At 44.2% G+C, this 24,038-nt stretch overlaps 3 protein-coding genes across 14 annotated transcripts in view; 2 read left to right on the top strand and 1 right to left on the bottom strand.

Annotated features, from left to right (window-relative positions):
* The window catches only part of LOC106604654 (catenin delta-1), a 46,713-nt gene extending 42,792 nt beyond the window's left edge, over window positions 1-3,921 (top strand). For all 12 annotated transcript variants that reach the window (XM_082975157.1, XM_082975151.1, XM_082975158.1 and 9 more), the window contains one exon: window positions 2,072-3,921. Coding sequence is in view for 2 of the 12 variants with exons in the window: in XM_082975156.1 (XP_082831282.1) it covers window positions 2,072-2,080 (9 nt within the window). In the remaining 10 variants the exon portion in view is untranslated. The remainder of the gene's footprint in view (window positions 1-2,071) is intronic.
* A 9,974-nt stretch (window positions 3,922-13,895) lies between these two features.
* Window positions 13,896-16,638, bottom strand: LOC106604652 (beta-crystallin A1-2). The gene is made up of 6 exons (XM_014199508.3): window positions 16,540-16,638; window positions 15,800-15,882; window positions 15,548-15,666; window positions 15,244-15,385; window positions 14,924-15,066; window positions 13,896-14,788 (listed from the first exon to the last, which is right to left on the bottom strand). The coding sequence occupies exons 2-6, from the start codon at window positions 15,872-15,874 to the stop codon at window positions 14,641-14,643; spliced, it is 627 nt and encodes a 208-aa protein (XP_014054983.1). The 5' UTR covers window positions 15,875-15,882; window positions 16,540-16,638; the 3' UTR covers window positions 13,896-14,640.
* Window positions 16,639-18,037: 1,399 nt separating this feature from the next.
* Window positions 18,038-20,339, top strand: LOC106604651 (beta-crystallin B1). Its single transcript, XM_014199506.3, has 6 exons — window positions 18,038-18,113; window positions 18,464-18,558; window positions 18,694-18,812; window positions 18,994-19,126; window positions 19,363-19,505; window positions 19,651-20,339. Exons 2-6 carry the CDS (start codon window positions 18,469-18,471, stop codon window positions 19,820-19,822), a joined length of 657 nt encoding a protein of 218 aa, XP_014054981.1. The 5' UTR covers window positions 18,038-18,113; window positions 18,464-18,468; the 3' UTR covers window positions 19,823-20,339.
* The last annotated feature ends 3,699 nt before the right edge of the window (window positions 20,340-24,038 follow it).

The raw sequence follows: 24,038 nt of genomic DNA, 5'->3' as shown, positions 1-24,038 counted from the left end.
ACACTATTCTTGCTTAGTGTTTTACGTATCGTAGACTCGTCAACAGAGGTGTTAGCTTGTTCCAGAGATTTTTCTAAGTCTTTAGCTGACACTCTAGGATTTTTGTTAATTAACCTCATTGAGCATTCTGCGCTGTGCTCTTGCAGTCATCTTTGCAAGACTGCCACTCCTATGGAGAGTAGCAACAGTGCTGAACTTTCTCCATTTACAGACAATTTGTCTTACCGTGGACTGATGAACGTGAAGGCTTTTAGAGATACTTTTGTAACCCTTTCCAGCTTTATGCAAGTCAACAATTCTTAATCTTAGGTCTTCTGAGATCTCTTTTGATCAAGGCATGGTTCACATCAGCCAATGCTTCTTGTGAATAGCAAACTCCAATTGTGAGGTTTTTTTTATAGGGCAGGGCAGCTCTAAACAACGTCTCCAATTAGCTTTTGGAGAAGTCTTTAGCCTAGGGGTTTACGTTTTCCAACCTACACTGTGAATGTTTAAATTATGTATTCAATAGACAAGACAAATAGAATAATTTGTGTTATTAGTTTAAGCACACTGTCTATTGTTGTGACTTTGATCAAATTTGATGACCAATTTATGCAGAAATCCAGGTAATTCCAAAGGGTTCACATACTTTTTCTTTGTGTGTAATATCTACAGTGACATCAAACAAAAATATAACGTAAGATTAAAAGTGTTGGTTTCATAAGCTGAAATACAAGATCACAACATTTTTCCATATACACACAAATATTAATTTCTCTCAAATTTGGTGCACAAATGTTTACGTCCCTATTAGTGAGCATTTCTCCTTCGCCATGATAATCCATCCACCTGACAGGTGTGGCATATCAAGAGCTGATTAAACCATACACAGGTGCACCTTGTGCTGGGGACAATAAGGCCTCTCTAAAATGTGCAGTGTTGTCACACAACACAATGCCACAAATGTCTCCAGTTGAGGGAGCGTACAATTCACACAATTTAATGTTAATTTCTCTACCATAAGCTGCCTAAATCATTTTAGAGTTTCGCAGTAAGTCCAACCAGTCTTACAACCGCAGCTGATGAAACTGAGTATTTCTGTCTGTAATAAAGCTCTTTTGTGGGGAGAAACTCATTCTGATTGGTTGGCTGCACCCCTGCTTAGTCATGTGAAATCCATAGGTTAGGACATAATGAATTTATTTAAATTGACTGATTTTCTAATGAACTAACTCAGATTCTTTGAAATTGTAGCATGTGTTTATTTTTGGTGAGTGTGTGTGATGTGTGTGTGATATGTGTATATGTATGTGTCACTTGATGTACAAGACATTAGGAACACCTGCTCTTTCATGAGACTGACCGGGTGAGTTGTGATCCCTTATTGATGTCACCTGTTAAATCCTCTTCGACCAGTGTAGTTTAAGGAGAGGAGACCAGTTAAAGAAGGATTTTAAGCCTTGAGACATGGATTGTGTATGGGTGAATGGGCAAGACAAAATATTTAAGTGCCTTTGAACAGGGTATGGTAGTAGGTTCCAGGCACACTGGTTTGAGTGTCAAGAACTGCAACACTGCTGGGTTTTTCACGCTCTACTGTTTCCTGTGTGTATCAAGAATGGTCCACCACCCAAAGGACAGCCAGCCAACTTGACAACTATGGGAAGCATTGGAGTCAACATGGGCAACTATCCCTGTGGACTGCTTTTGACACCTTGTAGAGTCCATGCCCCGACGAATTGAGGCTTTTCTGAGGGCAAAAGGGGGAGGGGGAACTCCATATTAGGAAGGTGTTCTTAACGTTTTGTACACTCAGTGTATACTATTTGGCGCAATGATGAATACAGGGGAAACATTGAATACCCAAGAGGCTTTCACACTGGTATAGTATGCTATGTGAACTTGTGTATTACGCTGTATCATATACCTTAACAATATACCGTAGGCAATTTCATTTTGGCATATTGTGTATAGACTCACATACTTGCACCACAGAATCCACTTGAGTGTACCGTTTGCGTTTTACTCTTTGAAGTATAAACACATGCACTAATCAAATGTATTGCTTATCATTCTCTTCTCCCTCCAGAAAAACTGATCGTGTGCATCACCCAGAGTGAGCTGCCCCTGCCCTACCACTGCTACTGAGGAGAGACCCACAGACTTGCTCTCATCCCCCTCTTTCGCTCCTTCATCACAAGTCTGTGGTTCTGAAGATGAGGGTTGGCATCCAAAGAAAGCAGTTGTGTTGCAATCAGAAATCTGACAACACACACACACACACACAGATCATAGTAGCATCAGAAATATATTATCTCTTAAGTTTTATTGATATTCCCTTTATTGATATTCCCTTTTTCAAGGCAATCATCTTTGTTTGACAATCATTGTTTATTTCTGTTTCTGTGGTTACTTGCATCCAACATTTGGCTCAGTGAGCGTTCCCTGTCGTTTGTTAGATTTATCGTCCTCATACTCATCCATGCGTTTTGTCGTTGTCGTGAATCAGATTGCTGCCATCACCTGCATCCTAAGATGAATTTATTTTTGAATATCTGTAGGGTATGTGTATATAAAAAGAGGACATGTTTGATTGGTAAGAGGAGGTGTCTGCTTTCAAGGTTGATTTTAATTTAAATTGTGCCCAGATTGGGATTGGAAGGTGACTGGTGGACCAATGGGGCTTGGCCCTCATAGATTCAGAATGTTTGTATAGGAGTTATTTTAATCTCTTCTAGTTATCTTCGTCTGGTTGGTTTTGGGTTAGTTGGGAGAGTTTAAGGCCTGTGTGTGTGTGTGAGTGCCATACAGGAGATCTGTGTGAGATGGATGTGTGTGTGAGAGCTTCGTTAACGAACAAAACCCATATGACCGTTTATTTTAAAGGATTTCACTTTGTGCTCTCATGCGTTTTTCTACTCCTGTGGCAAATATTTATTTTATTTGTCTGTTCTTTTCAATTGTGGCTTTTTCCAGATTTACCAACTGCATCTTTTGTCGAGTGATAACCTTTTTTTTTAACGTGTCTGTTTCCCCTAATGTAAAGATATGACCGTTAGACTGCTGTCTTACCCTCCTGATATGTTAACTATGGCTGTGGATTTAGCTTCTGCTGTGCAGGTAGCTGGAATACTACAGTTCTCACACTGTTAAAAAGCACCACAGCTCTTAGTCCTACATTGCCCATACACTAGATAACGTCCCAACACTAAACTACAACACTAGGAACTCATTCCCCACACTACTATACAGAACCCCACTACAGACCTGGGGCCTATTCAATAGGATGGGTTGTTAGAAATGTATTGCATAGAACTCACAAGATTCTTTATTCTGCATGTTAGACATTATTAGTGTCTGTTTTAATAAAAGACAGTTCTCTGCAATGCTCTGAACCACCTATAACGCTAATCGCACTGCAGTTCAGTCGGTACTTACTGTTACACCGGACAGAGCAATGTGCCGCTGATATGGACCACGAGCAGTGGTTGAAAAGGAGAATGAGGTTGGTCTTCTCTATAAATGACACTTGTAGTTATGTATTGAGAGAATTGGTTTCCTCAGAGGTGACTCGAGTGTAGACACAGCGGGACCAGGCTAAGGGGAAAACACTAAAAGCACATTTTGGTATAAGATCTGTTCTTCCTGCTTTGACTTCATTTTGTGCCCGCTTTTTAATATTTTGTTTTCTGATTTGGGAATGGTTGTTGGGAGTGGTGGGTGAAGCATATGCAACCTGTTATTCTTTTTATTCTGCTTTTACCACTTTCTTTGAATGGCAAGAGACCAATTCCACATGGATAATTTCTCGTTATTATTGCCTATTCATGTACAATGATGATGAACATACCTGCCTTGGCTCTGAAAAGTTTCTTTTTCACTAAGAATATGTAACTGGCAATACTGTTTTATAAAATAAAGATCTTTTCTCAGACCAGATTTGATAAGATTTGTGTGCATGTGTGACAGCTAGAGATGTGTACTTGGGATAAACACGTCTAATTAAAGGGGTACAGCTTAGTTAGTCTGGGTAACCAGACTCCCTAACTCAAACGCACACATTCACGCCTTTATAACCATGAAGGCTTGAGCTAGGGGTCAGTCTTGTGCCCCACTCGCAGTTAGTATGCATCTACTACATTTGAGATGCCTGAAGGGTGTTTCTAGCCCTCTGAATTTGTTTTTGAGTCTACACCTTGGCCAGTAAGTCCTAGACATTGCTGTATGTGTTCCAACAGGCTAACGTGACCCTGGGGAACATTTTGACCACAGATGAAATGTGAGTGTTCAATGTGCTCAGCCTTCTTTGACTCATGTCTCACGCTGTGAGACGATACCAGGCTGGGTGTGACCAATGAACATGAGCACTTTAAAGTGTCTCAATGTCCCCTTGTAAACCCTTGTCAGTATTCCAGACATCGCTTTGCCTTGCAGCTTATGCAATTAAACTACAGCTGTAGGATGGATCATGAAGCCTCAAGTGTGTGTGTGTGAGTGCACTGGCAGACTTACCATTAGGCGGAGGAGGCAGGGGCCTCATGAGCTGGGCATAGAACATTTCTCAGCTCGAGTCCCTTAATCTGTTTAAAATAGAGATGTTTTTTTTTTAACATGGGCTGCGTCTCAATCCATTGCATCTGCCGATGTCAGCGCTACAGCAATGTTTGTCAGACCAGGAGACATCACGAAAACGTCTAGCGTCCGAATGGTTTGGCCTAGAAATTGAAACACACGTTTTGCCGTATGACCCCAACAAGTGTCACGGGGCTCGTCTGAAGGTAACCCGGTACAGGGCCGAAAAATGAATGGAAGTGAATAGGGCATTTCCCCGTCAAAGGTATACAGCTGATTCCATGGTTAAATATTTTTCTGAGCTTATATCTCTCGGGTATAGGACACTTCTAAACACTTCCTTTTGACTAGCAGTTAGGCCAAAATCTATGTTTTTATCAAATATTTTTTAGATATTACCTACAAGGGTCCTAAAATTATTCTTCACCCTAGGGCCTCCAAATCACTAAGTCTGCCCCTGTATGAGCGTACGAGAGCGAACAAGTAAGTGTTATTAGTGTGTGTACGGTATGCATGCAGCCGATGTCTCTCCCTAAATTTGAGGGCACTTAATACAGCAGATTATCTCTCTCCTTGCTCCCCTGTTGCACACACTCTCCTGTCACTTGGTACTAGAGCTATTTAAAGATGCCACTCTCCTTCATTTGCTCTCTCAATCATGCGCAGTGTCATGTTTCTCCAGAATCCACACAGCAGGGCAGGAGAAGGAAAACTAAAGAACAGATTGAGAAAGAGTGAACACCAACTGTTCCAGATGGAATGTTAGTGAGGATTTAAACATGTTGACTTCAGACCCATGAAGATTCAAGTCTTCAAGTCAAACTTGGAGCAAAGGGCAAAACCTTACCAGCCATGGACTATTGACAAGCACTGGGGGTACCTACTGTCTGTGTGAGAGAGCAACAGCTACTGAGCACAGGAAGTGTGTGGTGCAAGAGATTAGAGACTGGAACTACAGAATGTTCTTTGCATTTATTTTTTCCATGGATGATTAGCCTAACTGGAGACAACACAGGCTAAAAATAACTTCAATATTGAACAAGTTTTACATCACTCTTCATTCTGCTACTCCACTATGGATCACCTCTCTCCCCCGTCTTCCAACATGCAGGATGGTTCACCCACCACGTTCCCAGACTCGTCTCGCCGCACCACTCACACTGGTAACCAAGGTGGGTTGGGATCGTTGGTATATGAGGTGGGGGTTGTGTGGGATCACCTGCGGCCGCTCATACCGTTCTTTCTGATCAGTGCAATGGTCGTGGCAATCATCTACCTAATCCAGCACATTATCTACTCTGGGCCATTCACCGATCCACTCTTCTTTGAGAAATTCGAGGAACGTTGGCCTAGGCCCAAACCGCACAAGGATACCTCACCCTCAAACCCAGTCCTTTTCACTAACGCTTTGGAATACACTGGGAATGGAACCCTTTGAACTTGAGTCGTGGAATTCGGATGGATTCTGCCTGTGCCATAGGATTCTATTTGAAGGAGGATCAAAGGTTTTTACAATCTCCCTGTGGAATTTGTGGTGAAGTTCATAATCAGATCATGATTAGATCTGCACGTGACTCCCAGAGGCTTCTGTCTTTGACTCAATTGTGTCCCTATGTCTGTTCTATTCAACAGCCCCTTGGGCTATGTATATATAATGTGCAGATTATGAGAACCTGGAGTCTGGACCATTACTAGGCTATAATTAGACTACAATGCTCTAATGTCTTAATCTAGATTTATTAGCCGTGTATATTAGCGTCTGTCAGTGACGGTGAATGTATTTAATGATTTCAATTCCAGTAGGCCTGGCCTAGATCTACACAGTTAATTGTTTAAGATTAATACAATACTCGTCATTTGGGAGAAAAATGCAAATTGAGGGGGAATAAAGTTTTGGTTTAAAAATAATGTACTCGTCTGTACAGTTTACAGTCCACTACACAAATAGAGAATATTCAGACCGTATGGATTTTCTCTACAGGTGCATTTGTGGCAACCCATTTAGCAGTGTTGCCAGGTCAAGCTAAAATTTGTTGCCCAATGACCACTCAAATCCCCACCCAAAAGGCCTGAAAACTTGCCCAACTTTTTTTTTCAGCAGCTATAGAGGAGTTTGTCATTATGGAGACAACTATTGGATAAATGTGCAATCTCAATACTTATGGTGAAATTCTTTCTCTGCATTTTTCCCTTTTTATTGGTTCCTCACATTAAATGATTTAATCTGAACTATTGATAAATGGTTAAGAGGTATGTTTTTTTCAGAAAATATTCATGTGATATGGTGTTAGCACAATGTTAATCGTTTTATTTGTACCTTTATTTAACTAGGCAAGTCAGCTAAGAACACATTTTTATTTTCAATGGCAGCCTAGGAACAGTGGGTTAACTGCCTTGTTCAGAGGCAGAATGACAGATTTGTACCTTGTCAGCTCGGGGATTTGAACTTGCAACCTTTCGGTTACTAGTCCAACGCTCTAACCACTAGGCTACGCTGCCACCCCACTATTGTGAAATAGTGTTAATACATTGCTCTAAAATAATTGTATTCCTTTATGAAAAACAAAAATCCCCAACAGTTTGCTTTTTTGATTTTATTTCATAATAAATGTAAATTAATGTGTAGAGATAAGTACACCAAAACAGTAGTGCTAATTTGGTAGTAGCCATCCATCTAGTATGAAGTGATCCCCACACAAGTTGGTGCTGCTGCTGCCATTACCCATATGTTGCTCTACAGAGAGTAGAGGAACAGACAGATATGAGGTGTTCTGCTCACCCCCAAAGTGCTGGGTTAGGCCAACCAGGAGCCCCACTACCAGGTTGAAGCCATTTCTTGGACTTTAGGGGACACTCAGAAACAGGGTTCCAGCCAGTGAGGGGCCAAAGGAGGTACATGTTGGTGATCCCCATAGAAGTTGCAGTTGCTTCTTGGTTGTGACGTCAGTACTTTCATCAATAATCAACGAGTAAGACTCATTCACAATTGTATTTATTAGTTCCTCGTGCACTGCTGGCCCTATAACTTCATTCATGATCGCTGTGCATTTTGTTCTGTGGAAATTGATTCCTTTCTTTGCGATGTCTTCAACGCATCCCAGGTGATCTCCAGGTGCAATGCTGGAGCTGCATGCAAAATGTGCAGCGATCTGTAACGATGATTGTTTAACTGTTATTCTCTCAAACAATGTTCTTGCATTAGAAAATGGGGCAGCATTTCTCTTGTTTCTCCGTTTGTGAATGAGAAATAAGGTCGGCGTGGTGGGCTCGCATTTTTCATCTGCAATACCTACAATTTAAATCTGTTAAATCTGTTCGTTCCTCTGTCCTCACTCACCACGTTGCTTCCTCCCTTGTCTGACTTCAACTTTCAGGCCAATGTTATAGCTAGCTAGCTACATACTCAGAGAAAGCACATTGATGGATCCTCTCAAACTGTTGGATGTAATGGATGTCTCTCCCTTGCTGTAATGATTGGTAGGACTGGGGGCGATCAGGATACAAAGAACCACTCAAATAATACTTTTGAGTGAGAATTATGAAGCTAGCTAGCTCACATCACTTGTCATGATGTGCGCGTGCTGTTAATCCTGACTGCCGTGACTCCGCTGAGCTGCAGCATACTCAACAGTACTACACACTCCATGTGATAAATATATTTTCCAAAGCATCTGGTCTTTGCCTAAACCCTAATAAGTGTGAATTGTTTGCTGTTAAAGGCTGTTTGATAGCCTCTATATGCAATATTCCAGTCAAGGAAAAAGTAACATACCTTGGGATTACCATATCTAAGGATCAACAGGAAAGATGCTCATTACATTTCATACCTATTATTGAAAAAAAACTAAAAGAAGCTGAACCATTGGGTGCAGAGGGATTTATCCTTGAAAGGTTGAGTATTGCTTTCTAAAACTGAAGGTATCTCCAGACTTACTTATGCAGCCCAGTCCCTACATCTTGACAACAAAATAGGTAAAGCGGTTGACCAGGTGCTTTTCAACTTCATCTGGAAAAATCGTACACATTATATTAGGAAATCTGTCGTTATGAACTCATATATGGTGGTGTCAATTTTTTTGATTTTCCTACTTTGAATAATACTTAAGATAAATTGGGCTAAACATGTTTTAAAGAATCCAACTTCAATTTGGAATTTCATCCCTCATATCTTCTCCCGTTTTGGTGGCCTCAATTTTATGTTACTTTGTAACTATAACATTGATAAGATTCCTGCAACATTATCTGCTTTTCATCGACAAGTATTCTTAGCGTGGTCGTTAATATATAAACATAAATTTCCCCCGCATAGGTATTTCATTTGGAACAATAAGGACATTTTGTTCAGAAACAAGTCTTTATTTTTAAGAACTGGTTTAATAATCATATCCTGCTGGTGAGTCAACATTTTAATGCAGAAGGATTGTTACTCAATTATGAGGAATTTTTATCTCCGTAACAATATCCCTGTAACACCAAGAGTTCGCCATAGTCTTTGATGCTATTCCATCTGGAACTCTCATGTTATTTAGAGGTGTAGCCAGACCTCACCTTCTTGATCTACCCTCGCTTAATCCAGTTGATTCTCCAATGGGGAAATTATGTTTCTCCTTGCTCCCTCAGAACAGCAGATCTATACGTGCTTTATTTCAAAGGGATATTGTATCCATTCCTTATGTCACAAGTTATTGGAATACATTGGTCACTAATATCTGTTGGAAAAAAGTCTGGTTGTTACCACACAAATACTTGCTTGTTAACAAGGTCAAAGAGGTCTCTTTCAGAATGATCCATAAGTATAACCCTGCGAGTCATTACCTGTAGAAACTCAAAAAAGACATTAACTGTACTTTTTGTGTTGAGCATCCAGAAACAGTTTCGATTTTATTTTGGCATTGTCTACATGTAAAACCATTATGGAAAGATATTCACAGTTTTATAATCGTTATTAATATTCTTGATGACTTTTGTTGTTGTTTTTTTTATGGGAGAATGTGCTGCTCCGGTTTCCGTAACCATAATAAAGATGAAGAAAAACAATTTTACCACAAATCTAATTGTGCTAATGGCAAAATGTCATATTCATAAATGTAAATTCACTAATAAAAAAACCCTCTTCCATGTTTTCTATAAGGAATTCGAGCAGTACAGTAAGACCATTCAACATTCTTCGAATAAAAAAGCTGTTAAAACAATCAATATGTGTGTTTCTTTTAAGGTCTTTGTATAATCTGTAATTTGTTGTACCCCCTAGCATATGTTATCATTGTCTATTAGTGTACTTCTTGTATGTATACAGACTATATTCTACATTATAACAACAACAAAACAGTACTACACACACCCCTCCGGTGTATATGAACTCATAACATGGCAACCCTGCTATTTAGCGTCAAATCAGTGACCTCTGCAAATTGTCGGTGACAAGGAGCCTTCGGTCAATTAAGAGTTAAATACAGAAGATTTTTTTATTTATTTTTTTAAACAGATTGTTTTAAAACTTTTATGCACTTAGCATTGTCGATGCTTTGAGGTTTAATTTTATTTGAGAAAAAGGACATATCGAATGACTGGATAAAGGTGAGTAAAGTGATGCATTATTTTATTTCTGTAAACTAACTTTAGCTAACCTGGCTAACGTTAGCCGCTTGTTGCAACATGTTGTCTTTTAATTTACGTTTACTAGTTAGCTAATCACACGGCTAAGCATCCGTTATTTATATCATGCTAATGGAGGGTGCACTTCAACAAACTATTTTCACCACTTCAAATAATATCTATATACTCATTGCTTGAGCCCGAGTCTTGGTAGATGGTGCACAGCTAGCCAGTTAACGTTCTAATTTGGCTGGGATTGTAACTAGTTAGCCATCTGACCAATGCCTTAATATTTTCCCATAACAGAAAATGTGATTGTGGCCTAGGTTTTAAACTTTTATTAAGTTATTATGCCTTTAATTTGAATTCAGAGAAATGCTTTTTTTTTTTTTTTTTAACAGCTGATTGCCAAATGCGTCATCTGATGTAGCCTAATTAACAAATTCAGTTGAATAGGCCTATTGTAGTACATCATCCTTTCATCTCACAACCTATATCCCACCCTTCTTCCATTCATCCTTCCATCGACTCTCCTCTCTCTCTCTTTTAGTGGATGTGGGAATGTGGCGGTATCAGAGGCCAGGGTTCGAGGCCTTAGTCCTGGCAGAGCTTCAAAGGCAGCAGAGGTGCAGACAGTTCTGTGACACGGTGCTCCGAGCAGAGGGTATGGAGACACACACACTTATAATGTAAACATGCACACCATCCGGATCATCCATCTCTCTCTCTCCCTCTATCAGGGGTGTCAGTACCGGCCCACAGTTGCATCCTGTCCGCCCTAAGCCCCCAGCTGTCATGTGCCCTGTCCACCTCACCGGCACCTCCCTCTGGGCAGAGCCACCTACTGGATTTCCAGGCTTTTGGGGCATGCACCCTGATGAGGCTGGTGGGTCTGCTGTATTCTGGGGAGATGGTGGGAGAGGGGGAGAGGCAGAAGGTGATTTCTGCTGCTACTAGGCTGGGCATCCAAGGACTGGTGGAGGTTGGAAAGAGGGATGACAAGAAAGAAAGGGAGGTAGAAGATGTGGTCCAGCAGTCAACGAGAAGAACGGGTCCAAGCTCGGCGGAGGAGAAGAGACTGATGGAGTGGGTATCACAAAGGGACGTGGGGGTGCAAACGGACGCCCTGCAGAGCAGTGAAGCTCGGACAGAGAGAAAGATGGGAGGAGAGCAAAGAGAGGAGGAGAAGCACTCACCATGAGTCTCAGAGAGAGGATGAAACCGACTGTGTGAAAAAGACTCCGGGACTCAGGCTTGTGAGTTGAAGGGGAATGAGACAGACACTGGTGATTCTAACAGTGGCTTTTCCACTGGGCCCATCTGTTCCACTGTGGACTTTGATCTCGTGACCTCACTCACTGGTTCAGCTGGGCCAGTTTTCCTCAGTGCGTCCCATGTTGATGATGTCATCCCTTTCCAGGGAACGGAGGCCTCTGGTTCTGTTGTCCCTGTTCCCCTCCCTGTACCGTTCCCCCTTAATATCCCCTACATCCCTCACTGTCCCCCAGCTGATAATCACACCCCTAACAATCCCCATCCTACCATCTTCATGCCTTCTGGGGAATCTGCACCCATTTATTTCCTCCCCCCACCCCTCTCATCCCTCTATCCATTTCATCCGTGACCCTGTCTGTGTCTGGCCCAGAGCATGTGACCGAGGGGCGCCACCCCTTCACCTCTGACCCCCAGACATGGGGGATGGGGCTACCGGGGGGGAGGGAGAGGCAGAAGGGTTTGAGCGCTTCGAGGGAAACATCGCTGGATTCATCAGTTACTTCCTCGATCCCTCCCAACCACAGGAAGAGAACCTGAGAGGGAGGCGGGGCCGGAGGAGGCGGGTGGGAGGATTCAAGGGGGGGGGGGAACTAAGAGGAGAGCCAGGAGGCAGAGAGGAGGAGGTGGTAGAGTGAGAGGAGCCGTGAAGAAGGTCTGAGGTTGAGCAGGCGGTGATGGAGGTGTCCCAGAGAGCAAGACTGTGGAAGTGGGGGGTGGGGAGGAGCGGGGCATGATCAGCAGTAAACTCTACCTGAAGCCCAGGGAGCTGATGCAGCCAATCAAGATCTGTCTGAAGAGGCGAGGGCGGAGTGAGGAGTGGGTGATCACCGGTGTGGAGGAGGAGAGGGGTGGAGCCTCGCGGCGAGGCAGAAAGTGAGGGAGGGGCCAACAGAATGCAGGGCAGCAGCTTGTCCCAGTGAGTGACATCTGTCTGCCTTCACATACAGTCACACACACCTCTGTCATGACATATCTATTAGATTTTATAACTGTGTTTGTGCATTCTTCACTTGCCCATGCTGTAAATTGTAATAATAGTGTATTGTGTGCTAAGTTACATTTAGTCACAGTAAAGTCCTCTCCTTCAGGATGGCTTCCCAGTGATTAAGAAGCAGAGAAGTTAGGTCAAACCCCTCCCCTTCCCTGCCCTACCCTTCCCCTTCCCTGCCCTACTCATGCAACTCTACCAGGCTCTGACCTACGAAACAACATCACCATCCAACCCCCCAACTCCGTCTTGATGTCATTGGAGGAGTATTGGACCACGCCCCTTTTATTGGAAAAATGTCATCTCTGCTCTGACTGAGTGAATACACACGGTATCCTTCATTATCGGTCAGATTATCACACTCAACTCTAATCTGAGTTTTCTTTGCTTTTACGCTAACTATAACCATGTCCCTCCTATCCCTGTTTCCCTAGTGTGACCAACATCTTCCCCCTGCTAGGAGACTGGGGTATGGACAAACTGCTGTGTGTGGACCATCTCACAGTACAGAATCAATTGGGGGCTGCCACATAGACAGCCGTGGCATAACGACAAGGAACGTACAGATTTCTGCTTGATGGAGAAGCATGATTGTGTGGTTGAGTTCCTCCAAGTTACCAATTGTTAAACAAGAGGACAAATGGATGTTTAAAAAAATGTGGAGGTTTTTGTTGTACCTTTTTTCTACCTCACCTTGTCTTTAGAGCTCTGTGCTTGAGTTCTAGTTTTCAGCACTTAGATCGTCAATTATGAATGTGTTTTACGCTGTGGGTCAGTTGTGCTCTGTTTAAGTCTACATCTCACTGCCCAGACCTTTACAACATCATTGTGTTAAAGTTTTCAATGACCCATGTAGAAAAAACAGCAGCTATATTTGCCTCTTGTGCAGAGGAGTTTGGGTTCATTCATATAGCAAATGTTTCATTGCGAGTTGCCAACAAATCAGGTTTTACACTGCTGTTAGTTCAGTTTCACAAGAATTGACGACTTTCATTGGTTGCGTGTCAATCATCACAGGCCTACATCTTCCGATTCTGCTTCAGATTGTTCTAGAATGGAATCACGTCATGGTGGTTGTCATCACGTTTGTCATTATTACTGTTCTCCCCAGGTGTTTGACTGTTTTCTGTTTAAAAACCAGATTAAAGATGTTCTTAACACGTGTCCTTGTGTGAATCTATTTTAAGTGCAGCCTAAATAGCCGAGATGTTTATCATGGTGTTGTAGTGTCTTTAAGTGGTGACAGTAATCTGAGTGGATACAGCAAGGCTATTCATTTTTTGTAAAAAAGCAACAGGTTTATTTGAAGTCGTTTTTCAGTTATATCTATGTTTATCAGAGGGTTTGACATGCAGTGTACAAGCCCTATTACATTAGACCCAAATAGCACATCTTGAGACGCTGCTATGTTGAATCCCATGTGGTATTTATTATAGATTATCCTACACACACACCGTATAATGATATGACAGGCCCGAGCGACTGAAGTGAACATGAGTTTATTAGTTAACCTTTGGTTCAACCTCCTGCACACATCACATTAGAGCTGCACTACGGTGGTGGCCATCTTGAAACTGGTGTCTGCTGATGCGTTGACCTCTGATTCGAGCAGGATGTGTGGCTCCCTGCTCAGCCCAGGTGACCTGGACAGGGGTTCGGGGTTCAGATAGTACAGCCCAGGTGACCTGGACAGGGGTTCGGGGTTCAGATAGTACAGCCCAGGTGACCTGGACAGGGGTTCAGGGTTCAGGTAGTACAGCCCAGGTGACCTGGACAGGGGTTCAGGGTTCAGATAGTACAGCCCAGGTGACCTGGACAGGGGTTCGGGGTTCAGATAGTACAGCCCAGGTGACCTGGACAGGGGTTCAGGGTTCAGGTAGTACAGCCCAGGTGACCTGGACAGGGGTTCAGGGTTCAGGTAGTACAGCCCAGGTGACCTGGACAGGGGTTCAGGGTTCAGGTAGTACAGCCCAGGTGTGTGTCTATGTGCGGGTGCTCTACCCTGATAAAAATAAACAGTGTGTTATGTCAGTCATGTCAGTGTGTGTGTTCCTGTGCTTTACCGGTGCGATATAGTCTCATCGTACCTTGGAGCGGCTGTGTGTGTCAGTGTTATGTGGTGAGTCGGTAGTTAGGGGTCTTCCCGGTGGGGGGGGGGGGGGGGAAGGGGTAGAGCAGCGTCTGGGCTGGGGATTGCTGTCCGTGGGCCTCTCAGCCTCTAGCCCCTCTTAATGCTGGATACGGCGGATAGACTGGATCTGGGGGGTCTGGGAGTGGGAGCCCCAGTTCTTCCAGTGCTGGTAGTCTCCACTGTGTCTCTCACACTCCATGATGTACTGCTGGCCCCTGTAGCCGGGGTACTGGTAGCACACAAAGCTGGGGGATAGCGATAGGGGATATTCATTTAACACTGAGGTTTAGTATATCAAGCGTGTGCGCAAAGTATTAAAACACAGCTGTTTGCTAACACGTAGCGTGTGTGTGTGTAGTGAATAATAGACGTTAACTTACGCGCCACACTGCACGTGCATGGAGCCGACCTCGGGCATGGACCAGCCCATAGCCTGCAGGGAGGGGTAGTCATCACACAGCTCCACACTTTGGCCCATGAAGTTCTCTCTCTCAAAGATCATCATACGACTGCTCATGTGGGACTGAGAGAAAGGTTACACATACACACACACATAAATATGACCATATTCCAAGAATTTGGGAGTTTCTCAAGGAAGGCTTTAATAGAATGTATCTGTTTGGCAGACATAAAAAAAAAAAAATGCATTGATTCTCTTTCACATCTCCTCTTTCTCTATCTCCCACACTGTAGTACTCACAGCACAGTAGATGGGACGCAGGGACATGAGGCGCTCCACGTGGTAGGACAGGGAGCCGCTGTAGGCGTCCCAGTGGGGGTACTCTCCTCTCTCCAGGATAAACTGCTGGCCCTGGAAGTCATGGTGCTCAAAGCCCACCCAGCTACAGGGGGATGAGAGAGACATTTTACACATTGAACCAGCCACTATAAACAAAATAACTCACTCATCCACACAGACAGACAGATTACACACCTGGATTCCTCTAGCCATGAATACACATTCACACTAAACGGATGGCGTAAACACACAGTGTGAAACTCACGCTCCACTCTCCACTCTGATGGAGCGGATGATGTCAAGGCCACACTCGTGGATGTTGCAGCACTCCGAGGTGAACTCCTGGCACTTGCCCTGGAAGTGCTCCTGCTCGAACACAGTCACCTACAGAGAGAGAGATGAGTGGGGAGAGGGAGAAGAAATGGAAGATGATCAGAGGGACATTTAAAGTGACAGAGCCCATCCCACTTATGCAAAGGTCTGTGCTCCTGTATGAGGCTCATCTAAGGTGTGTTACCTTGAAGAAAGGAGCCACGCCCATTCCCGAGTTGACAAGGGATTGCATCATTGGTGATCTAGTGGTTCTGTACATCTTTACACCTAAGAGGCAGGGGTCAAACGTTCCATTACACAATCTCCTCAACTCTCCTACATTCTATAAGTCACCTCAACGCCAACAATCCACACAGACAGAGTAACATTCTATTATATTATATTACATTCTATGTTATTCTATAATCAAGGCTTCACACTGGTTTTCAAGTGAACATGCCTCGAGAAACAACCTCTCTAAAATGTTTCCCCTTTAACACTTCTATCCACTATACACTATTTGGAACAGTCTCTAATGAGCTGAATTCATACTAATGCCGATCAATTAATCTATGATAAAGCTACACGATATGTTATCTAACAAGCTCGCTCCCTGTCATAGCCAATCATATAAAACAAATAATACGCAACAAATCGAGATTATTGTGAACTAACGGTAAAACATCACATCGTTTATTGTCCATCCAAGTTTGTAGGCTACACCAGAATAGGCAATATGGAGACACGGATCAGTTAAACGAGTCTATACATTATGTAGCCAATATATGCAATGTGCACTGCAGGTTAACGTGTTGTTTCAGGGTTAGTGCTTTTTGGTGAGTTTTAAATGAATGTGTAAACGCGTCTTGAATATGCCTGTTATGACCTATCTGACTGACTGTCCCTATAATTTGCATTAAATGCGTTACGGAGTTGGCACCTTACCTAGTTTGGCACTTATTCGTGATGAGCTCGGGTAGTGACACGCGCCTAACGCTATCTCGCGTAGAGCTTTGAGAGAACCTGGCGCTTCAGTTTTATATGGACTAACGAGAAGCGCGCCCCTTGGAGCGCGTCCATGGCGCAGGGCTTTGGTACGCGCACAATTACTTTTTCCCACCTAGAACACTGGCCAACTGCGCGCTCCTGTTCTTTCCGGTCATTCCATCGAAACTGCGCGACACGCCAGCTCAGCATATACTATGGAACGTCAGTCCTCTCTGTGCACATCGATCGGGGTTTGCCCTGAATGGGAGATGAACAATAGCGGCCCGGTCAGTTCGTGCTGGTCAGCAGTCCGGTGTGTGGCAGTCACAAAGCCCGGGATAGAGGTGGAGAATGTGGAGATTAAAGGGGCACAGGCACCGTTTGGGTAGAGAGAAAAAGTCAATATACAAATATGTTTATAATTGAATATGGACAGGATAGAAACGTTTGAGAATGAGAAAGTGTTTCACATCTATATGTAATAGTATCTCATTAGTCACTAAACACATAGGACAACACAGAGATGTTTTGCCCCCTTTCACAGATTCCATGGGTCGCACACACACCTGAATCATGCCACACATCCATCCTTGAGTCCCCCCCAAAAAATTGCACCACACAACTTCACTCCTCACACCTCATCGAAATCATAGTGACACCTTATAGACTTAACACTCTCTTAATCAAAACACTGTCGTTGGATAATGTGAGATCCAATAATGCATCAATTAAAAAGTATGATAAATGACTTGCTTCAGGCTTGAGCTCCCATTCAACTGTTTCAAAACCAATGGTGATGAGATGAGACTCAGAGAGAAGACATGACCAGAAATGTTCTGTTTGTAATAGAAGTTGCTACTGGTTATGAGCAGATGATTAGCACAATTCACATGTCCTCTCATGTAAATAGTGAGCCTATTCAGTAAATATCCTCCTACCTATTCAAGCTACCTTTTAATGTTTGATCACTTAAAAACAATATATTTTACATTAGTAGGTAATGGTTTTATGTATTGTGATCATTTTTTCTACTTTTGATGTATCGTTGCTGTTTTTCTTTAGTTTTCTACCTTATGCACATTGAGCGTGGGAAATGTGCTCCTCAAAATTACATAGAATCAATATTATTATGATCATGAACACAATATATGTACAGGTCTTTGTCACAGGTTATACCAGAGTGCGAAAAACATAATCAGTTGCTTATCACAGATACTGGTACAGTGTTATGTCTCTATCTCTCAGATACTGTATCTGTTTGTGGTTAGACCCTATCATCATGTACAGTATTCCACTATCAACCCCCCTCCAATCCTTCTCAATGAACTATGGATCTCATTGGTCCCTGTGGCCGGCCCCCCTCTCTGACTGTCCCTCTCTGATGATGCGGTGGTTCTATTGTCTCGTGGTTCTGACCTCAGCAGGTTTGTTTCTCTGTCTCTAATCCTCCTCCTCTGGGCGCCAGCGTATAAAAGGGCGGGGCGCGCTCTGAGCCACAAACACTCTCTGAGTGAGGCAGATCACACACACAGGTAAGAGCAGCAGACACACACACGATACACATGCTGGCACCTGCATACACAGGTAAAGAGGAGCAGGGGAAGAAAGAGGAGTAGCAGCTGTTCAGCAGCAGTTTGACTATGAAATCACCAATTAGAAGTCGCTATAATAATACATGTCACATTCATATTATACATCACTATATTAAACATGTAGACTGCATCCACAGCCACAAATATCCCTCTTCCCCTGATAGCATACATTCACTTCATCTTCATCCCTTATTGCCTATTCCATAAATTTTGTTGTATTCCCAACACATTGGATGTGTCTTCTTGACTGTTTTGAGACTGTTTCATTCTCATCCCTCTCTCTCTTCCAGTCATCATGTCCAGTGATAAGTCCAAGGCTGCTTCCCAGACCGACGGGAAGGCTGCTCAGAGCAAGAAGTCTGAGATGGGCATGATGGCCTACAAGGCAAGTAGTCCCCAACTAACAGGACTTCTCCTGGCTCCAATCTAATGGAATATCATTGGATCACTGATACAGCCAGACACCATCTGTGTTGAGGATGTACTTATGTCTGTTTCACTTTCTCTGTTTGCCCCTCAGATGTTTGTGTTCGACCAGGAGAACTTCCAGGGTCGCATGGTCGAGATCAGCAACGAGTGCATGAACGTGTGTGAGATGGGCATGGACCGCGTCCGCTCCCTCCGCGTTGAGTGTGGACCGTAAGTCAACCTCTCCAGTTTTTTAAACTATATATTAGTTTCTATTAATGTCCTGCTATCCCTGTAGCTTTGTGGGATAATGGTAGACGTAGCAGTATCATTTACAGTTAAAAAAAAATCCTAATTAGATACGTCAACACAGCTGTATAATAAAGTAACACTGTCTTTCTATCCTGTATAGCTTTGTGGGCTTCGAGCAGATGAACTTCTGTGGCGAACACTACATTCTGGAGAAGGGAGAGTTCCCCCGTTGGGACTCTTGGAGCAACTGCCAGAAAAACGACTACCTGCTGTCCTTCAGGCCCGTCCGCATGGTGGGGACACTCCTCTCGCCTTTCACCATCTCTCTCTGTCATCTGTTCTCTCATTTTTCTCACTTATACACATCCTCTCTCTTTGTGACTTCCTACCCCCTGACCTCTCACTCTGTCTTTCTTTACTCTCTCTCCATTTGTGTCTCTCTCCTGTACATTTCTCTCCTTCTGAACACCTCCCTCATTCTCACACACCTCTCTCTTTTCCCCTCTCTCTCTCTCTCTCTCTCTCTCAGGACCCCGAGAAGCACAAGATCTGCCTGTACGAGGTTGGGGAATTCAAGGGCCGTAAGATGGAGATCATGGACGATGACGTTCCGTCTCTGTTCTCCTACGGCTTCACCGACAGGGTCGGCAGCATAATGGTCAGCTGCGGAACGTAAGTGTTGCTATGGAGATGGAAAAAGGAATCGACAGAGTTTAAACTCACAACTAAGAATACATAGATCTAGAATGAAAAGATTGTAGGAGAACGGCTGATATTTTAGTGACATACGTAGTGACTTTCTCCTTTTTCCCCTCAGCTGGGTGGGCTACCAGTTCCCCGGATACCGTGGCTCCCAGTACCTTCTGGAGAAGGGCGACTTCAAACACTTCAACGAGTTTGGCGCCCGTCACCCCCAGTTCCAGTCGGTGAGGCGTATCCGCGACATGCAGTGGCACCAGCAGGGATGCTACACCATGGCCAGCAAGTGAGGCTCAGGGAAGGAGAGAAAGAGAAAGAGCGGAAGAGAGGGAGAGGGGCGGAGGAAGAGAGAGAGGGGGAGAGATGTCTGAGGCCTTGCCGCACCCCTGGCTGAAGCTTACCATCTGAAACAGCAAGGGAGAGGGGTGACGTTAAATATCCCCCACTCTTTGAAACCTCAATTGAAGGACCACCTGGCTACAGAACACCTGACAGACAACCCCTCCATCACTCTCTCTCTACTCTTCTCTTTCTCTCCTGTGGTCCGACCTTAGCTTTTCCCTCCTTCGCCCCCCCTTCCTTTTTCGTCCCCCATTCCTTTCCCCTGCAGTCCATTGCAGCACCAAAGAGGGAACGAGAAATATCTTGCTGTTTTACACATGATTCTCGGCTCAGGGTATGATGCACCATGGGAAAAGAAGTTTCAATATCCACCCCCCACTTCCTAACCCTGTGTATCGCACACCCTCTCTGCTGTACAGAATCCTGGCCAACTTTTCAATAAAAATGAAAATCTTGATTTCAAAACGTTGTCTTTGCATTGTGACCGATAACTCTCATGACCAAGATGACACTGTATGAATAAAAGTGCTATAACAGGTCATAACATGAAAATCATATCAGTACAGATTAGTCAATGTTGATGAAAAAGTAATTAAAATGCACATACCAATAGGAGAATATGAAGTAAGAGCTGAGCACTGCAGATCATTTCCAAAGCCACCCTTTGCCTTGATGACAGCTTTGGACACTCTTGGCATTCTCTCAACCAGCTCCATGAGGAATGCTTTTCCAACCATCTTGAAGGAGTTCTCACATATGCTGAGCACTTGTTGGCTGCTTTTCTTTCACTCTGTTGTCCAACTCATCCCAAACCATCTCAATTGGGTTGTGAAGGCCAGGTCATCTAATGCAGCACGCCATTACTTTCCTTCTTGGTCAAATAGCCCTTACACAGCCTGGAGATGTGTTTTGGGTCATTGTCCTGTTGAAAAACATGATAGTCCCACTAAGCGCAAACCAGGTGGGATGGCATATCGCTGCAGAATGCTTTGCTAGCAATGCTGGTTAAGTGAGCCTTGAATTCTAAATAAATCACTGACCGTGTCACCAGCAAAGCACCCCCACACCATCTCCTCCATGCTTCACGGTGGGAACAACACATGCGGAGATCATTCGTTCACCTACTCTGCATCTCACTAAGGCACAACGGTTGGAACCAAAAATGTGTACTCATCGGACCAAAGGAGTGCGAGGAGCAGGCACAGGACGTACTGGGCTATGGTGGCGCACTGGAGGGAGGGTGCGCGGAGCAAGCACAGGACGTACTTGGCTATGGTGGCGCACTGGAGGGAGAGTGAGCGGAGCAGGCACAGGGTACACTGGGGGCGATGAAGGGATGTTCACCCAGGGAACCATACAAGCTAGAACCACCACTGTTTGGGAGGTGTCTGTTTCTAGACACTCTAATTTACTTGTCCTCTTGCTCAGTTGTGCACCAGGGCCTCCCACTCCTCTTTCTATTCTGGTTAGAGCTAGTTTGCGCTGTTCTGTGAAGGAGTAGTACACAGCGTTGTACGAGATCTTCAGTTTCTTAGCAATTTCTGGCATGGCATAGCCTTTATTACTCAGAACAAGAATAGACTGACGAGTTTCAGAAAAAAGTTATTTGTTTCTGGCCATTTTGGACCTGTAATCGAACCCACAAATGCTGATGCTCCAGATACTCAACTAGTATAAAGATGGCCAGTTTTATTTCTTCTTTAATCAGAACAACAGTTTTGAGCGGTGCTACATAATTGCAAAAAGGTTTTCTAATGATCAATTAGCCTTTTAAAATGATCCTAACACAACGTGCCATTGGAACACAGGAGTGATGGTTGCTGATAATGGGCCTCTGTACGCCTATGTAGATATTCCATAAAAAAATCTGCCGTTTCCAGCTACAATAGTCATTTACAACATTAACAATGTCTACACTGTATTTTTGATCAATTTGTTGTTATTTTAATGAGCAAAAAAAGTTGCTTTTCTTTAAAAAACAAGAACATTTCTAAGTGACCCCAAACTTTTGAACGGTAATGTATATTAAGTCCTTTATTGTTACAATACATCTTAACAATATGTTAAGACCTGAGCCAACTCCCCGTGGGGAGCGAGTGACCGAGCAAGCACCGTGTTATGCGGTGATACGCACTGTGTCGCCAGTGCGTACTCACAGCCCGGTGCGCTCGGTGCAAGCTCCTCACCGTTGCCGTGCTAGAGTTGGCCGGCAGCCAGGGAGAAGTGCACCGGCTCAACGTATCTGGTCTCCAGTGCATCTCTTCGACCCAGGTTATCCGCACCTGCTCTACGCACGGTACCCCTCATTCACCAGCACAGCCCAGTTCGTCCCTGTACCAGCGCTCTGCCCTTGCCGGGCTATAGTCAACATCGAGCCAGGACGGGTTGTGCCAGCCCTAAGCGCTAGACCTCCAGTGTGCCTCCAAGGACATTTTTTAAATTTTAGTCATTTAGCAGACGCTCTTATCCAGAGCGACTTACAGTAGTGAATGCATACATTTCATACATTTTTTCCCCCCATACTGGTCCCCCGTGGGAATCGAACCCACAACGCTGGCGTTGCAAACACCATGCTCTACCAACTGAGCCACGCGGGATCTCTAGAGGCGAAGGTTGAGAGCCGTGCGTCCTCCAAAACACAACCCAACCAAGCCGCACTGCTTCTTGACACAATGCCCACTTAACCCGGAAGTAAGCCGCACCAATGTGTCGGAGGAAACGCCGTACACCTGGCGACCGTGTCAGCATGCATGTGCCCGGCCCACCACAGGGGTCGCTAGTGCGCGATGGGACAGGGACATCCCTGCCGGCTAAACCCTCCCCTAACCCGGACGGTGCTGGGCCAATTGTGCGCCGCCCCATGGGACTCCTGGTCACGGCCGGCTGCGACAGAGCCTGGACTCGAACCCAGAATCTGTAGTGGCACAGTGATGCAGTGCCTTAGACTTGGGAGGCCCTCCGCAAATTGATTTTAACAAACAATTGGTCCCCCAAAAATGTGGCCCTCTGTTGAACTTCAAAATCCCGATGTGGCCCTCGAGCCAAAAAGTTAGCCTACCCCTGCACTAGATGTTGGAACATTGCTGCGGGGACTGGCTTCCATTCAGCCAAAGGAGCATTAGTGAGGTCGGGCACTGATGTTGGGCGATTAGGGCTGGCTCGCAGTCAACATTCCAATTCAACCCAAAGGTTTTCGATGGGGTTGAGATCAGGGCTCTTTGCAGGCCAGGCAAGTTCTTCCCCACAGATCTCGACAAACCATTTCCCTATGGACCTCGCTTTGTGCACAGGGACATTGTCATGCTGAAACAGGAAAGGGCCTTACCCAAACTATTGCCACAAAGTTGGAAGCACAGAATGTTTTGAATGTCACTGTATGCTGTAGCGATAAGATTTATCATCACTGGAACTAAGGGGCCTAGCCCGAACCATGAAAAACATCCCCAGACCATTATTCCTCCAACAAACTTTACAGTTGGCACTATGCATTGGGGCAGGTAGTATTCTCCTGGCATCTGCCAAACCCAGATTTGTCCGTTGGACTGCCAGATGGTGAAGCATCACTCCAGATAATGCGTTTCCACTGCTCCAGAGTCCAATGGCAGAGAGCTTTACACCACTCCAGCCAACACTTGGCTGTTTGTATGGTCTTTATTAACTCAAATGTTTTTTTACATTTTTACATTTACATTGTTGGCAAACTGATATGTGACACGTATTAATGCCAAAATAACATGCTCAAAATAGGTGGGGCTCTTCGTATTATTTATTAAAATAGTGATATATAGGCATAGGGTTAGTTGGTGGTGCAATTTCTTCCTTTCCCCCTTCCTTTTAAATTGTTGTATCACAAAATGTAACATGATCGACCACACACACTACCGTACAGTAGGTGGCGGCATGCACAAACAAAGTGAGCGAACGCCATGATACCAAAGATGAAGAAGGCCCAGCAAATATTCTGGATATACTGATAAGATACATGTCTCTCTGCCCTAACAATGGGAGATGTTGTCAACAAAGGGGCACAGCGGGTTGTCTAGCTCCCACCTATCCTTTCTTAGGATTGGTGGATACATCTCATTATTGTAAACATTTTTTAATATTCGATGAGGGTTGTTCCATGTCGAACGTTTGAATTCAATAGAGAGCGATGCTACGCAA

This window comes from Salmo salar, chromosome 05, assembly GCF_965601325.2.
Source record: "Salmo salar chromosome 05, fSalSal1, whole genome shotgun sequence".
Taxonomy (NCBI): Eukaryota; Metazoa; Chordata; class Actinopteri; order Salmoniformes; family Salmonidae; genus Salmo; species Salmo salar.
Note: the sequence above shows the minus strand (reverse complement) of the source record. Positions and strands in the feature narration are given on the sequence as shown.